The 16,169-nt window shown below is 48.7% G+C and overlaps 2 protein-coding genes across 4 annotated transcripts; one reads left to right on the top strand and one right to left on the bottom strand.

The window, feature by feature from the left end:
* Positions 1-3,278: 3,278 nt before the first annotated feature.
* Positions 3,279-6,874, top strand: LOC123059756 (proline-rich receptor-like protein kinase PERK8). The gene is made up of 8 exons (XM_044482245.1): positions 3,279-4,616; positions 4,701-5,090; positions 5,206-5,292; positions 5,371-5,441; positions 5,523-5,599; positions 5,680-5,827; positions 6,156-6,317; positions 6,444-6,874. Exons 1-8 carry the CDS (start codon positions 3,725-3,727, stop codon positions 6,678-6,680), a joined length of 2,064 nt encoding a protein of 687 aa, XP_044338180.1. The 5' UTR covers positions 3,279-3,724; the 3' UTR covers positions 6,681-6,874.
* A 1,305-nt stretch (positions 6,875-8,179) lies between these two features.
* On the bottom strand, positions 8,180-12,409 carry LOC123059755 (acetyl-CoA acetyltransferase, cytosolic 1). 3 transcript variants are annotated; one of them, XR_006427544.1, is made up of 15 exons: positions 12,094-12,409; positions 11,783-11,956; positions 11,586-11,691; positions 11,343-11,481; positions 11,167-11,244; positions 11,008-11,073; positions 10,694-10,776; positions 10,071-10,170; positions 9,709-9,819; positions 9,575-9,616; positions 9,393-9,479; positions 9,017-9,102; positions 8,771-8,823; positions 8,571-8,672; positions 8,180-8,506 (listed from the first exon to the last, which is right to left on the bottom strand). XR_006427544.1 is itself a non-coding variant. In XM_044482244.1 (14 exons), exons 1-13 carry the CDS (start codon positions 12,242-12,244, stop codon positions 8,790-8,792), a joined length of 1,257 nt encoding a protein of 418 aa, XP_044338179.1. In that variant the 5' UTR covers positions 12,245-12,409; the 3' UTR covers positions 8,180-8,672; positions 8,771-8,789. The 3 variants fall into 3 exon arrangements, 1 of the variants encoding a protein (XP_044338179.1); XR_006427545.1 differs by having other exon boundaries at positions 8,180-8,588; positions 8,690-8,823; XM_044482244.1 differs by having other exon boundaries at positions 8,180-8,672.
* Between the last annotated feature and the right edge of the window lie 3,760 nt (positions 12,410-16,169).

The raw sequence follows: 16,169 nt of genomic DNA, 5'->3' as shown, positions 1-16,169 counted from the left end.
ATGTTATGTTTAAAAAGTGAGAGTCCTTTCTATTCCATTGGTTTACCATAGTCACAAATCCATGCCTTAAATAGTGTTTGGTAAGATAGTGTTACTGTACAACATCCACCTACTAAAACGTTTTCATGTCCATCGTTTTGTCATTATCGGCCCATAAGTCTTGTGCATAGTTTCCCGAAATTAGTTGCAAGATTCTTGACAATGGTGCTCGGTCGCGCATGGGTTCGTTGGTTAGCACAAACCAGCCCACTTTTAAAACACTGACACGATAATCCCCCTCCCCCTCCCCCGACCCCCGCGTCGCCTCCCTAGTGGCTCGGGGGAGAAAACCCTAGCCGTCGCAACCTTCTCTCTCCCTCCCCCTCCTATTCTCGTCCCGCCGTCGCCGGAGGGCGCATTCCGGCAAAGCTCAGGTCGGCCCAAGGAAGGTGGCGGCAGGGCACTAGTTCCATGCTTGAGTGACGCGGAATTGAGCGCGAGCATGGGCGGCGCGGGGCAGTTCAGGGTGTGGATGGGCGCCTGGTGCGGGGCGTGGGCGTGAGGCGCTGGGCCACAGCGAGGTGTGCCTTCAGATCCGCGCGACGGCATGGCGCGACAGAGGCATGGAGCTGCGGGCGACGGCGCCGCGGTAAGGGCTCAGCGTGGCGGCCCGGAGGGCCTGGTGGTCGTGGCATGCGGCGCCAGTGTGGCCTGGGTGTCGACACCCTGCTCGGGTGCCTAGATCTGGGGACCTCCTTCCCCGATATATGGCTCTAGGCAGGCATCAAGGAGGGGGCTTGGCCGGGTTGCTCCTTGGTGGTGGAGGCGCAGCCGGGGGGCTGGCAGCTTGGTGCATAGGGTGTCGGTCAGCGTGAAGGAGCCATCGGTGTTGCTGCCTAGTATGTGCGCGGTGCGGCGCAGCGATGGGCGCGCGACCAGATCTTGGCTAGCCCAGACTTGATGATGGCGCGACGCTAGCGGCAGGAGATCCGACTGTTGGCGTGGCACACGAAGGTGGTTGGTCGGGTTGGTTGGCCGGTCCTTGGCTTTGGATGTTTGAGGCTGCCAGTGAAAACCGCCATTCGGCTGTGGCCGGAGTCATCATCCTCCTTTCCATCATGCTCCAGGGGAAACCCTAGATCGACAATGATGAAGCTCAGATCTCCCTCTTGGGGCATTGTTTTGGAGTTGGATCTGGTCAGAGGGACCCGTGGCTCGTGGGTGGAGCAGATGCATGCCGGTCGTCGAGGTTGGGCAACTTGAGCACCCTTCACATGCAAGGAGCGCCAGATGAGTCATGTTGGTCGTTTCTCGTGGGATTGGAGCGGCATATGTCCGCGTCCTTTCAAGCATGTCGTCCCTCTCCAGTGTCGACGTGGTTGATGAATCTGCTCATGGCAGACTGGACTGATGCGATAGTTTCGGTGTGCACTCTGGTAGCGAGCGACGCTCGAGTGCCCGACTATGTGTGTTGTGAGTTGTCCGCCTTGCTGGCGTCTTGTATGTATTGTGCTGCTTTAGGCCTAGGTTGCTAGGTGTGGCTTGCCATTGTTCAGGTTTTCGCCCGGCTTTAATAAACCGAGCAGTTCAGGTTCTTGTACCATCTTCGTCTTTACAATGAATATAACAACTCTCCTGTTATTGTTCAAAAAAAACAAGTCCACTTTTCTCAAGCATAGGAGCATGCTTGAAAACTTTCTTCTAGTACATCAGGTGGCGAGGAGACTGCATGCGAGGAAATGCAAAGGCGCAATGTTGAAATTAGATATCTCTTGAGTTTATGACTACCTCTCGTGGCTGTTTGAAGTTCTATGACAGAAGGGTTTCTTCGCGAGTTTTTTGTTTTGGTAAAGAGCCCCTCCCCCCTGCGTTCCATTTCAGTAAGAAAAGGAACCTCAAAACGAATTCCTTACAACCCCAACAATATATGTCTCCAGAACCCAGCAAACTAGCTCTCATACAGACTATCAAGATTACATGAGTTTTAAACCCTAAAGAAGGCACACGGGCCGGCAGAGACATCAACGATACCCATAGAACACCACATGGATAGAATCTTCCTCCTCGGGATGTTTTTGTCGGTATTCAGTGTGGTTCTTCCTCCATGTGTTGCCTTCCCCACCGCCTCCTTCCACGACACAACTCCAAGCCACCTTTTACAATGAGTTAGTCTGGTCCCAGTGCAAAAGGTCTTTTCACCTCATCCAGGGCAAGGTCTGAAACTCCATTAGGGCCCCCCTTGCATTTCCTTGAAAGGGTTTTTCTAGTCCCTCAGATACCAAGAGACCAGTCCGAGTACCTGTTTCATAGATACCCAAGTAACCTTATTAAAAACAATAGAATTCCTAAATTTCCGTAGCCCCCACGGGACCGCAGAAAGTGACTACATTAAGATGAAGACATCTCTTATTACAGAGCCGTAACTTTGCAACTAACTCTTATTTTTTCCTGAGTTTATCATAGGTCATGATTTTATTTTGCGAAAAGTGGCGTCGAAATTCTTGGACCCTTTGGGGAACCTTGACACTCCACACAGCACAGCAGGTAGTAGATACAAAGGTTAAACCCCTCTAAAATTAATAGCAGCATACAAGGATTTTAGAAGAGTAAACCCCTCTACTTTTTCGTCATCTCTAAAGGTACCGAATCTATCTAAGAGTATTAAAATCAGGTCAAACCATTGGATCATCAACTCATCATAAAAAGTTGTCCTAAAAGTGCATCTATTCTAAACCCATAGGGCGAAAAGTAGACAAAAGTTGGCATCATCATCACAGAGGAAAAAGAAAGAAGTTTACTCGACCATGATCACCATCGTAGGAACCGCCCGAGATTTGAGAAAAGAGTATCGTTTTCTTTAATTCGGTAAGCATTTATTCGCACAATCACATTAGTTTAGGCAGGTAAATAACGGGCCCGTCGCAACCCACGCGCATTGTCCTAATAGTTAATTAAGAGAGGAGAAAAAAAGGCTGGTATTTATTTATGTGATAAAAGGAGGGAGCCAAAATGGGCATGCTATTAACTCTAGCCTAAGCAAGACACGGTGCTGAATCAATCATCAAGAAAGTAAGTAGAAGAGAAACCGCGTGGCAAGAGAGAGAGAGAGAGGGGAAGAAAAGAAGAGAATGGAAAGTGTTAAATAAATAAATAAATAAAATTAGAGAATGGAAAGCGGTGGTCAAGCTGATAAAAGTCGGTCCTTTTTCCTCTGCTCAGTAGAGTAGAGTGGACGAGTGGAATCCAGTCCAGCTACGGAGGCAGCAAGATCACGGGTGGGTGGGTGGGTGAGAGGGAGGGAGGAGAAGGGGAATTTTTGGTTTAGGAAAGAATTTAGTCACTGTTCATCTCGTCTCATGCTTGTTTCTCTTTCCGTCCGCGGTTACCTTCCCCTTCCCTGCATCCCCGCCGCCTTCAATGCCACCACCGCTCTTTCACTGCTGGATCTGATCTCCTGAGAGAGCTACCTTGTTCCAGCTGTTTCTTCTTCTTCCTCCTCCGGAATTCGGTGCGAATCCATCCGTGCGGGGATCTTTTGCTCCACCCGGGTTCGGGTTTCTTCTTGCCATTTCCTCCCCCGTTTCTTGAGGCAGTAGGAGGAGGAGGGGAAAGAATTTCCGCGCGAATCAGTCCGCGGATTTCCTTTCTCCCCGCCGGATTCGGTGCATGGAACAACCACCTTCAGTATCCAACACCAACAACAAGGCACTGCTGCTGCTGTGCTAGGCTAGGCTAGCCTCCAATCATGGCCTCCTCGCCCTCCCCCTCGCCGGGGGCCACCAAGGCCTCCCCGGCCGACTCCGTCGCGCCCGCCACCTCCTCCCCCTTCTCCCCCGCCCCGGTCAAGCTGCCCAATGACACCCCGGCCGACCCGCCGGCGGCCCCTCCCGCGCCCTCCGCGGCCGTGCCGCCGCAGACGCCAGAATCCCCGCCGCCCCCTTCTCCGTCGCCGCCCCCGGACCCCGTCGCGTCGCCGCCGCCGGTCCCCGTCGCCTCTCCGCCGCCCACCCCGCCAGCAACAATGCCGCCTGCTCAAGTGCCGCCGCCGCCCGCGCCTGCTGCCGACCCGCCCAAGCAGTCGCCTTTGCGGCCCCCTGCGCCGGCCGCGTCGCCGCCGCCGCCAAAGAGCACTTCTCCACCACCAAGCCCGCCGGATCGCTCGACCGCGCCGCCCGTGCCGCGGTCACCACCGCCGCGCCACCCGGGGTCGCCGCCTCCTCCAACCGAGCCGCAGGCGCCGCCGCCCTCTGTCAGTCCCATCATCAAACCTCCCACCAGCCCCTCCCCAACCCCTGTAGATCCCACCACCCCTACTGCTCCCACCACCCCCTCACCGCCGTCGACGCCAGGTTTTGGTCCTCCATCCGTGCCTACCAGCCCAACAACAACCCCACCAACACCAATTGCTCCCAACATCCCACAGGTCCCCTCATGGCAGGACAGCAGACCCTCGCCGAGCAGCGGTGGATTGTCTAATGGCGCAAAGGCGGGGATCGGCATCGTCGTGGCGATTCTCGTGCTTAGTTTGATCGGCGCCGGGTGCTGGTACAAGAAGAAGCGGAGGAGAATGACCGGTTACCATGCCGGGTTTGTGATGCCTTCACCCTCACCATCTGCTTCTCCACAAGTGTTACTAGGTAAGTGCATTCCCGTGCAATGAGCTCCGTAAGTGCATTATTCCTGTGCTGTGACCTGACAACTGAAACTCAATTTTTGTTCAGGGCATTCAGAGAAGACTAAAACCAATTACAGCGCCGGGAGCCCTGAGTTCAAAGACACAATGTCAGAGTACAGCATGGGCAACTGCCGCTTCTTCACCTACGAGGAAATGCACAACATCACAAACGGTTTCTCTGATCAAAACCTGCTGGGGGAAGGCGGCTTTGGGTCTGTTTACAAGGGTTGCTTGCCCGAAGGGAGAGAGGTTGCCATTAAGAAACTGAAAGATGGCAGTGGGCAGGGGGAGCGCGAGTTCCAGGCCGAGGTGGAGATCATCAGCCGCGTGCATCACCGCCACCTGGTTTCTCTCGTTGGGTATTGCATCTCGGGCGACCAGCGCTTGCTTGTCTACGATTTTGTGCCCAATGACACGCTGCACTATCATCTACATGGTATGTATCGTATGGTGTTAGTTAACCTTTCATTTTGATGCTGCGCGACATCTTTTGATGTCCCGAGTTCCGACTGAACAGTCGTTGTATTTTGATTCTGCCGTGTCATATATAGGACGTGGAGTGCCGGTTCTGGAATGGCCAGCCAGGGTTAAAATCTCTGCTGGATCGGCTAAAGGAATAGCATATCTTCATGAAGATTGTAATGCCCATTCTCATTCATTTGCTTTCCATGCCCTGCTTTCTTCTCATCACACCTGAATTTTCTTCCCTTTGGCAGGTCATCCCCGAATTATCCACCGAGATATAAAATCCTCTAATATTCTGCTGGATAACAACTTCGAGGCACAGGTAACAATGCCATCTACATAACTCGGGAAACCCACTGTAATATGATTGTTGATACTGAATTGGATACTGTGCATGTACCAGGTTGCTGATTTTGGTCTTGCAAGACTAGCCATGGATTTTGCTACGCATGTAACTACACGGGTGATGGGAACTTTTGGGTAAGTATAAGAAGCTGACTGGTACACGACAATAGTTCACATTTGCTCATCTTCTGATGATATTATTTTTATTAATTTAGGTACATGGCTCCAGAGTATGCATCCAGTGGCAAATTGACAGAGAAATCTGATGTCTTCTCTTTTGGCGTTGTCCTCTTAGAGCTCATTACTGGTAGAAAGCCCGTCGACGCATCAAATCCATTGGGTGATGAGAGCCTTGTCGAGTGGGTAAGCTTTATTACTAAATGAGGATTTCAGCTCTGTTGAAACAATGGGAAAGTAGCCACATGATAGCCCTGATTCATTCACTAGTAACTGAATCTTAATATGAAAATCTACTACATTACCAATATTCATAGACAATGTGATGATGATCAAATCTTTCAGTTCCAGTTATTTGTCATGATTATTCGTAAAGGTTATAATATGTGTACCATGTGAAGTCGTGAACCAGCCAACTGAAAACAGCTTCCGACACAATCCTGTTGTAACTCTGGTTTATAAGATTGATCCTCTGTAGTCAGCAACATTTCCTGACCCCCACAGTTATCTGCAGGCTAGGCCACTGCTGACCCAAGCGCTCGAGACTGGCAATGCAGGGGAGCTGCTGGACCCCAGGCTGGACAAGAACTTCAACGAGGTCGAACTGTTCCATATGATCGAAGCGGCAGCAGCCTGCATCCGATACTCGGCAGCCCGGAGGCCCCGGATGAGCCAGGTACGAGGATATCGATGAGATTACATGCACCACATCATCTTTTCAGAACAGCAACTACACCACATCCCATTGGATTGGACCAGAGGTTAAAACATTTTTATCACCGGCACATCTGCTCTGTCTCAGGTGGTGCGCGCTCTCGATAGCCTAACCGACGTCGACCTGACCAACGGGGTGCAGCCGGGGATGAGCGAGATGTTCAACGCCCCCAACACCGCGGAGATCAGGCTGTTCCAGCGGATGGCGTTCGGGAGCCAGGACTTCACGACCGACTTCACCCAGTCCAGCAGCTGGAACAGCAGCCGTCAGGGCGGAGACGCCGATGCCTCTGGTGGGCCGATGCACTCGCAATTGCAACCATAGTAGTGTAACTAGCTAGGGTGGGGTTATTACTGCTCCTTGGTTCATTTCATGCAATTCTTTGGGTGGATCGTCCGTCTTCGGGTTTTTTTTTCTTGGGGTCGTCGTCTCGGCTGACTGACAGATGGATGCATATAGCGTGCTGGGAGCCGTCTATGAATAGGATGGGCCGCAAGTCACTGACTCTTGGAGGGGAATTGTGTGGACTCTTGGGAATCATGGGCGTGGTAAGAAAAGAAATGCTTGGTTGTTATGTGGGCTAGATTCTTGGTGTAGGTGGAGCTGAGAGGGACATGGAATTATGCAGAGGCTTGTGCGCATGAGCAGTGAGGTGGGATGGAGGCTGTGCGTTGCGTTGCACATGAGAGAACGTGGGTGGGTGAAGGGAACGGAATAATATATCTGTCATGTCCACTTCAATTTGGCTCTTTCCCTTTTCTCTAATCCTCGTGAGAAGATGCAAAAAGCTTTGCACATCCTTTTTGTAATTTTTCTCTTGTTTTTTTTTTTTGGGTGAGGTGTTTTTCAGTTGCTCGTGTTTTAACCCACATGGACCATGATCTGAAACTAGTAAGATCCTCTGGCTGCGGAGTCACGACACGGTAGAACCGCAGACACCACACATATTTTTGTTGGACGTAGACGACTAGTGTCTAAAAAACAATGACATGGACATTGCCAGGTTACCGGTAAAATGCAAAACTGTTACTGAAGATAGTGGTGGGGCGGGCGAGAAAAAAGAAGCGTTTTGTTTCCAAGTCTGACCGAGTGATGATAGCCGTAATAAAAGGACATGGAGTATCCTCATCAAGAAAGAAAAGAAAAGAAAAGAAAAAAAGGACATGAAGAATCAAGGATGAAGTGCCTACATTTATATCCTAAGTAGAAACCTTGCACACGTTTTTCTTTTCTTTTCTTGGACAATTTAAGCAAGGGAGGTCATGAAGAATCAAGGATGGAATGGGTTGAGCAGCCAAATTTGACCTCCCCCTATCCCATGATGAGATGAGTTTGATCAACACACACCCACACGAATCCACGATGACAGACACCAACTGTGGTGCATTATGTGTGACGGTGGCCCATGCGCATCACCACTACTCCCACCACCTACTACTGGGGTGCGGATTCTCTGCCTTGCCATGGGCAAGGCAGGAGCTACAATGTTCCACCTTTGCCCGAGAGACATTGGATCAAAAATGGGCGGTCCAGATCGGGACAAAGACTGTTGGATTAGATTTGGACGGTCCGTTCTTGATCCAAGAGACGAAAGAAGTGAAACAAGGTAGAGAATCCACAACCCTACTACTGGTACTACTACTACTGCTAATCAGACGAGCTAGCAACGTGGGGAAAGGGACGGAGACACGAGCCATTGTGTACCACTCAAAACAAGAACAATAATTTCGCTTAAGGGAAACCGGAAATGGGAAGCCCTTCTTTTCTGTTCTTCAAGAAAAAAAAACTCAAAAGAAGAAGAAGAAGCCAAGAACACCGACAAAGGCAAGAAGAATCGCTCGGCGGTGGGTGGCCATGACCCGAAAAACCGCAAGGCATATGTATATTTGTATAAAGCTTAGGTTCTTACTACTCCCTTTGTACCACAATACTTGTTGTTGGGAGAACTTGTACTAGCTTTCTCTAACTACAAGTATTTCGCGGTACAAAGGGAGTATATGTTTTTGCTAATGGCGTACAGACTCCGCTATGCTCAGCTACAAATCCTATCATGTCCGCAGGAAAAAAAAAGGAGATGAGAAATACTCTACCATACTATGCCCACATGATTGCAACTCACAGTCACACAATTATTTGCTCCACAACATTTACAGGCTCAGGCTGCAAACCCAATTATTCATCTCCTCTGCTGCACATCATCTTACTACACATCTAGTTGCTGAAAGGATGCGCGAGCAGCACACGGTCACCTTATTATCTTCACATTTTCCATCTATCGATGCATCATGTTCCGACTTAATACACCATGGATCACTCCCCCCCCCCCCCCCCACCCCACTACGGCTCACACAAACAAGATACAGCAGTGAACATACAACAACCTTTACACCTCAGCTCTTCTTGCCAATACGCTCATGGTTTGGTAACTTCGCATCACAGCGAGGAACGCAGGCGCGACGAAGATTGCCTGCATCATCATCAAGTCAGAATCGCTAAGGCGGCGGTGGCCCAGAAAAAGCTCTATTCCACTTGTTAATCGTGTTATTTTGTACTGCACCCTTGATTATTATTACTATTCCACTTCGGCCAGATCGTCAGCGTGGTAAAGACCACAAGACTTCTTTATGGAAGGAAATCTGAGGAGCACATGAGAAACTTACATGGACTCTACGACGATGGCTGAAGCACCACCTCCGCCGTTGCAAACTCCGGCTACCCCAAACTTGCCCTGTTTCTGTCTAAGAATCTGCGGTGGAGCAAAAAAAAAAGTTCAACAGTATGAAATTGGATGCAACTATACCAAAGGACAGGACAGCAGCAAGATCAAGATATCCAACTTAAATAAAAACTATTGTTTTAGCTTAAGAGGAGAGAGATTCCAGAGCTACTCTACCAAGGCAAAGGAACGGTCAATATCCTTGCAGATTATAAACAATTTTGATGAAATATAACAGGAGGACGAACCAACACTACGACAGCAGAAGGCCATGAATCTATCACAGTCTCCCATTTTGTATGGGATGGAAACATACATACCCCGAGCAAGGTGACTATGATTCGGGCACCACTACAACCGATAGGATGGCCCAGGGAAACAGCGCCACCACTTATATTCAGTTTTCCCTGAAATAGTTAAATGCCCATTAATATTTATAAAACTGTTTCCAATTACATATTTTCTGAAAAAGATAGTTTACTGAAGTTTTTTAGCAGCTTACAGGAGAGATGCCAAGAAGTCTCTGATTTGCCACTGCAACAACCTGCCAATGTCCAGAAGAATATAGCTAAGTCTCACCTTCATGCTTCAGGTCTGATTATACTCTTAAAAAGTATGAAAAGACCATTCACATACCGAGAAAGCCTCATTTATCTCATAATAATCTATTTGTGAATCTCGGAGACCTGAATTTGATATAGCCTTTGGGATAGCAAGAGCTGGAGTTGTTGTAAATAGCTCAGGTGCCTGAATCGTAAGGAGTGTCAATACAACAAACTCTTTGTAATAATGCATAATAACAAGATAAAAGAAAAATAATGAACACGAATCATACGGGAAAGGATCATTGGATGAGAGTAGCCAGGTTCACAGTTTTGAGACAGGGGAAAGGATAATGTTGGTACAAGTCATTCATTATAACAAGAACAATGGGTCGAGATTTCTCAAATGAAATTTGTCTCACCAACAATGATTAATAACAAGGCATGTAAGATTACCTGAGCAGCATCAGCATACCCTCTGATCCTTGCAATAACTTGAAGGCCAAGGTTCTTGGCTTTCTCCCCACTGACTAGCACAATTGCAGCAGCACCGTCGCTGAACATTGGAAGATAAGAATGACACTACAGTTACACTTCCAAGTAAACATTGCTTTACATAACTTATATTAACCATGGAGAAAGCCTACGAAATAATATAGCTTCAGTGCACTCTTAAGATGATACATTTACTACTGAAGATATACAACACAGTTTGGCTGCATACTGCATACTGCATACAGAAGGTAGCCTGGCCGTGTAAAAATAAAGCTACAATGCTACACTAAGAAGTATTATAATTCTGAATGATACTTCGATCACGGAGCTCAATATCTACTACTCCCTCTGTTCACTTTTATAAGACCTTGAAGACATTTCAGACAATGTGCAAACCAGCCCATTTTGAGTTGTCTAAAACGACTTACAAAAGTGAACGGAGGGAGTAGCTTTCAAATGCTTCATTCAAGATTGTGATAGCGTACTGGACTGTGGCTGCACGTTAGCTACTCTGCAAGATTTTCCATCTAAGAAACTATCCACAGAGATAGTAAACGACTAGTCAGAGTACGAAGACAGCGAACCTTATACTAGAAGAATTGCCGGCAGTCACAGAGCCATTCTTCTTAAAAGCCGGTCCAAGTTTCTTCAGCTTCACTGGATCGTACTGTGCACATGGATCACCAGACGAAACATGTCAAAACCAGAAGGAGAAGAATAAAATGGGTGTGCTGATGGTTACTATTGCCACAGCTTAATTTCTGTATTCTATTGAATCCGCAATAGTAAAATTGAACCATGTCGGTTTCAATAAAAATCAAAACATGCCTAAATGACATCAAAGGAATCCCTCTGTAAGACAGATTCCATAAATTTGCGAGATTGCAGGACTACCTACCTTTGCAAGACTCTCATCCTTGTCAACAACAACTGGTGGTCTGCCTCTACCGGAAGGAATTTCAACCTGGTCAACAACAGATGTTTGAAATTGGTACCTAAGCGTCAATATTTCATACAGAAGAAGAGTTTTGGTTGGGCCCTCAAATAACGCGCATACCGGAACAATTTCCCAATCAAACGCGCCGCTGTCTCGAGCCGCTAGTCCAAGCTCATTGCTCTGTACGGCATAAGCATCCTACATGAAAGAGCAAGTTCGTTCAGATAACTAGATGTGCAGTTCTAGCTGTATAAAAAGTCTGAAACTCATAAGGATCGGTCAGAAATGCTGGCAACCTGCTCCTCCCTTGTAATCGAGTGCTGATCTGCACAGAGCTCAGCGCACATCCCCATATGGAAATCATTGTACACATCCCACAACCCGTCTTTCAGCATCCCGTCGATCAGGACATCATGCCCAAACCGCGATCCTCGTCTGCGTTTCATCTCCACAGGAGGTCACTATAAGCAATTAAGCTACACAAGAGAGGACCCTGGCTCCACCAAAAGCTATAACAATAAAGAGAAAAACATGCGAACCTTGCTGTGGCAGCGTATTTGGGGGCATTGGACATGCTCTCCATGCCGCCGGCGACCACGACGTCGTTGATCCCCAGCTGAATCGACTGCACAGCAAGCATGACAGCTGCGAGGAGCAGGCCAACAACATAAGTTTATGAGCAGCAGTGACAACTGACAAGCAACTTTGCAGGTGAGGAGATGAAAATTTTGGATACCCTTCATCCCCGAGGAGCAGACTTTGTTGACGGTGGTGCAGGGGACGGTGTTGGGCAGGCCGGCGCCGAGGGCGGCCTGCCTGGCGGGGGCCTGGCCGAGGTTGGCGCTGAGGACGTTGCCCATGAACACCTCCTGCACCAGCGCCGGGTCGACGCTGGCTCGCCGGAGAGCACCTGATCAATCAATCGGATGTAAGACGTCGGAGGATGGCTGACCGGCCGACAGCTCGGATCCGGCCACCGCGAGGCGATTTGAGCAACTGCTTGATTACTAGTGGCGGGGGAGTGAGAAAGAAGAGAAATTTCGGTACCCTGGATGGCGACGGAGCCGAGCCTGGTGGCGGGGAGGGAGGAGAGGGAGCCGAGCAGGGCGCCGATGGGCGTGCGGGCGACGCCGACGACGCACACGTCCCTGGGATCCAGGCCGCCGTCGGGGGCGCTGGTGCTCGGGGGCGGCGCCATGGCGCGGTGGTGGACTGCCTCGGCTGTCGGCTCCTACCCCTCTGTCTCCGTGCTCGCCGCCGGCGGGTGGATTGATTTGGCCGGAGAGAGAGAGAAGTCAGAGACGGGGACGGCAGCGGCGAGAGGGATGGGGAATGGCGTGCCGTTAGAGGACAACGGAATGCCGTTCCGGGCCTGGACTCTACCAGATAAGCTGGGCTTGCCTTCTAGACTGGCCCAGCATATTTTTTTATTCTAAAAAAAAAGACAGCATTTTCTTCTCCCATGCAAAACATGATCTATTATAAGAAAAAGAGTTTCCCCCGCTTTATATTATAAAGCATACCACCAAGCATCCGAAGTCACAAAGTCAAGTACAATAAGTCGTAGAATCATGCTGGGGGCACAGCAAGACGAGCCCCAAATAAAGCTAAGAGGAGACTCTAATCCGGCTCGGGAGGAGGAGGTGGTGGCGGTGGAGGAGGAGCAAAAGGCGCTGCCGAGGCATGAAGACCCGCCATGATGTTGTCGATGACGCCTCGGTCGCTCTATTATTAAGAAGAAGAAGAAACAGACAAGGCGAGAAATGATCTATTATCCATCACTTGGTGATGAGCAGGCCGATGAGGTCCCTGACGACGCCGCATCGCTCCATCGTCTCGCGATTCATGTCGGCCACCGGAGGTTTTTTGTGGATCCCCTTAAACGCGTTCTCGCATGCATTGCCCGCGGCCTTCGCCTCGGACACGATCTTCAGTGTGTCGGCATAGTGCCCACCGTTGAAGCTGGGGCGGGCGTCGACCATGAGTTCGGTTGCCGCAATGACATGTGCCTTGATGTTGGGGAACGTAGCAATAATTCAAAATTTTCTTAGGTGTCACCAAGATTAATCTATGGAGTCATCTAGCAACGAGGGAGGAGTGGATCTACATACCCTTGTAGATCGCGCGCGGAAGCGTTCAAGAGAACGGGGTTGATGGAGTCGTACTCGTCGTGATCCAAATCACCGATGATCCTAGCGCCGAACGGACGGCACCTCCGCGTTCAACACACGTACGGAGTAGCGACGTCTCCTCCTTCTTGATCCAGCAAGGGGGGAGGAGAGGTTGAGGAAGATGGCTCCAGCAGCAGCACGACGGCGTGGTGGTGATGGAGCTGCAGTACTCCGGCAGGGCTTCGCTAAGCTCTATGGAGGAGGAGGAGGTGTTGGAGAGGGAGAGGGAGGCACCAAGGCGTAGGTCGAGAGGCCCTCCTTCCCGAGAAATGCATGGATGAACCCGGGTACATATGAACCCACTTTAAAAAACACATTTCTAAATTCTAAAAAAATCTGGAAAAAATTGCACGGGTACGTCTCCATGTTCTATGTGCGTGCATAAAGTTTCACGGAAAAATAACTTTTTTTGTGGCCTGTACAAAAAAGACAAAAATTTATGTCGTGAAACACTATTTAGAAGCACTGAAATTTGTCTTTTTTGCGGAGGCAAAACAAAAAGACATTTTTTCATAAAACTTTGTGCCGCGTACACACATTTGCGAACATGTATGCGTGATATTTTCTTTTGATTTTTTTGACATTTTAAAACGTGCTTAAAATGCATTTTATGAAAAGTGGGTGCATATGCCCATGCGTTCAGATGATGCCCTCTCCCTCCTTCCCCCACTATATATAGGGAGGCCTAGGGGGGGGCGCCGACCCTAGGAGATCCAATCTCCTAGGGGGGCGGCGGCCAAGGGAGGAATCCCTCCTCCCCAAGGCACCTAGGAGGTGCCTTCCCCTCTTAGGACTCTTCCTTAGGGTTTCCCCCACCCTTAGGCGCATGGGCCCTAGAGGAAAGTGGCGCCCCAGCCCACTTTGGGCTGGATCCCTTCCCACTTCAGCCCATGGGGCCCTCCGGGATAGGTGGCCCCACCCGGTGGACTCCCGGGACCCTTCCGGTGGTCCCGGTACAATACCGGTGACCCCGAAACTTGTCTCGATGGCCGAAATAGCACTTCCTATATATAATTCTTTACCTCCGGACCATTCCGGAACTCCTCGTGACGTCCGGGATCTCATCCGGGACTCCGAACAACTTTCGGGTTACTGCATATACATATCCCTACAACCCTAGCGTCACCGAACCTTAAGTGTGTAGACCCTACGGGTTCAGGAGACATGCAGACATGACCGAGACGACTCTCCGGTCAATAACCAACAGCGGGATCTGGATACCCATGTTGGCTCCCACATGTTCCACGATGATCTCATCGAATGAACCACGATGTCAAGGACTTAATCAATCCCGTATACAATTCCCTTTGTCTATCGGTACGATACTTGCCCGAGATTCGATCGTCGGTATCCCGATACCTTGTTCAATCTTGTTACCGGCAAGTTTCTTTACTCGTTTCGTAACACATCATCCCGTGATCAACTCCTTGATCACATTGTGCACATTATGATGATGTCCTACCGAGTGGGCCCAGAGATACCTCTCCGTTTACACGGAGTGACAAATCCCAGTCTCGATTCGTGCCAACCCAACAGACACTTTTGGAGATACCTGTAGTGTACCTTTATAGCCACCCAGTTACGTTGTGACGTTTGGTATACCCAAAGCACTCCTACGGTATCCGGGAGTTGCACAATCTCATGGTCTAAGGAAATGATACTTGACATTAGAAAAGCTTTAGCATACGAACTACATGATCTTGTGCTAGGCTTAGGATTGGGTCTTGTCCATCACATCATTCTCCTAATGATATGATCCCGTTATCAACGACATCCAATGTCCATGGCCAGGAAACCGTGACCATCTATTGATCAACGAGCTAGTCAACTAGAGGCTTACTAGGGACATGGTGTTGTCTATGTATCCACACATGTATCTGAGTTTCCTATCAATACAATTCTAGCATGGATAATAAACGATTATCATGAACAAGGAAATATAATAATAACTAATTTATTATTGCCTCTAGGGCATATTTCCAACAGTCTCCCACTTGCACTAGAGTCAATAATCCAGTTCACATCGATATGTGATTAACACTCAAGGTCACATCCCCATGTGACTAACACCCAAAGAGTTTACTAGAGTCAATAATCTAGTTCACATTACCATGTGATTAACACTCGATAAGTTCTGGGTTTGATCATGTTATGCTTGTGAGAGATGTTATAGTCAACAGGTCTGAATCTTTTAGATCCGTATGTACTTCGCAAATCTCTATGTCATCTTGTAGATGCAGCTACTACGCTATATTTGGAGCTATTCCAAATAACTGTTCTACTATACGAATCCAGTCTACTACTCAGAATAATCTGGATTAGTGTCAAAGTTTGCATCGGCGTAACCCTTTACGACGAACTCTTTTACCACCTCCATAATCGAGAAAATTCCTTAGTCCACTAGTTACTAAGGATAACTTTGACCGCTGTTCTGTGATCCATTCTTGGATCACTCTTGTACCCCTTGACTGACTCATGGCAAGGCACATTTCAGGTGCGGTACATAGCATAGCATACTGTAGAGCCTATGTCTTAAGCATAGGGGACGACCTTCGTCCTTTCTCTCTATTCTGCCGTGGTCGAGCTTTAAGTCTTAACTTCATACCTTACAACTCAGGCAAGAACTCCTTCTTTGCTTGATCCATCTTGAACACCTTCAAGATCATGTCAAGGTATGTGCTCATTTGAAAGTACCATTAAGAATTTTGATCTATCCTTATAGATCTTAATGCTCAATGTTCAAGTAGCTTAATCCAGGCTTTCCATTGAAAAAGACTTTCCAAATAACCCTATATGCTTTCCAGAAATTCTACGTCATTTCTGATCAACAATATGTCAATAACATATATTCATCAGAAATACTATAGTGCTCCCACTCACTTCTTTGGAAATACAAGTTTCTCATAAACTTTGTATAAACCCAAAATCTTTGATCATCATCAAAGCATACAT

Source organism: Triticum aestivum, chromosome 3A (genome assembly GCF_018294505.1).
Source record: "Triticum aestivum cultivar Chinese Spring chromosome 3A, IWGSC CS RefSeq v2.1, whole genome shotgun sequence".
Taxonomy (NCBI): Eukaryota; Viridiplantae; Streptophyta; class Magnoliopsida; order Poales; family Poaceae; genus Triticum; species Triticum aestivum.
Note: the sequence above shows the minus strand (reverse complement) of the source record. Positions and strands in the feature narration are given on the sequence as shown.

Bases quoted from the DNA above. Each gene is read 5' to 3' on its own strand.
- LOC123059756 (XM_044482245.1), top strand. From the start codon at position 3,725: ATGGCCTCCTCGCCCTCCCCCTCGCCGGGGGCCACCAAGGCCTCCCCG. The intron at 5,091-5,205 runs GTATGTATCGTA...TGTCATATATAG, and splicing joins GCTGCACTATCATCTACATG to GACGTGGAGTGCCGGTTCTG. The intron at 5,442-5,522 runs GTAACAATGCCA...TGCATGTACCAG, and splicing joins ATAACAACTTCGAGGCACAG to GTTGCTGATTTTGGTCTTGC.
- LOC123059755 (XM_044482244.1), bottom strand. From the start codon at position 12,244: ATGGCGCCGCCCCCGAGCACCAGCGCCCCCGACGGCGGCCTGGATCCC. The intron at 11,957-12,093 runs GTACCGAAATTT...TTGATTGATCAG, and splicing joins CGGCTCCGTCGCCATCCAGG to GTGCTCTCCGGCGAGCCAGC. The intron at 11,074-11,166 runs GTATGCGCGTTA...GTTGTTGACCAG, and splicing joins TTGATTGGGAAATTGTTCCG to GTTGAAATTCCTTCCGGTAG.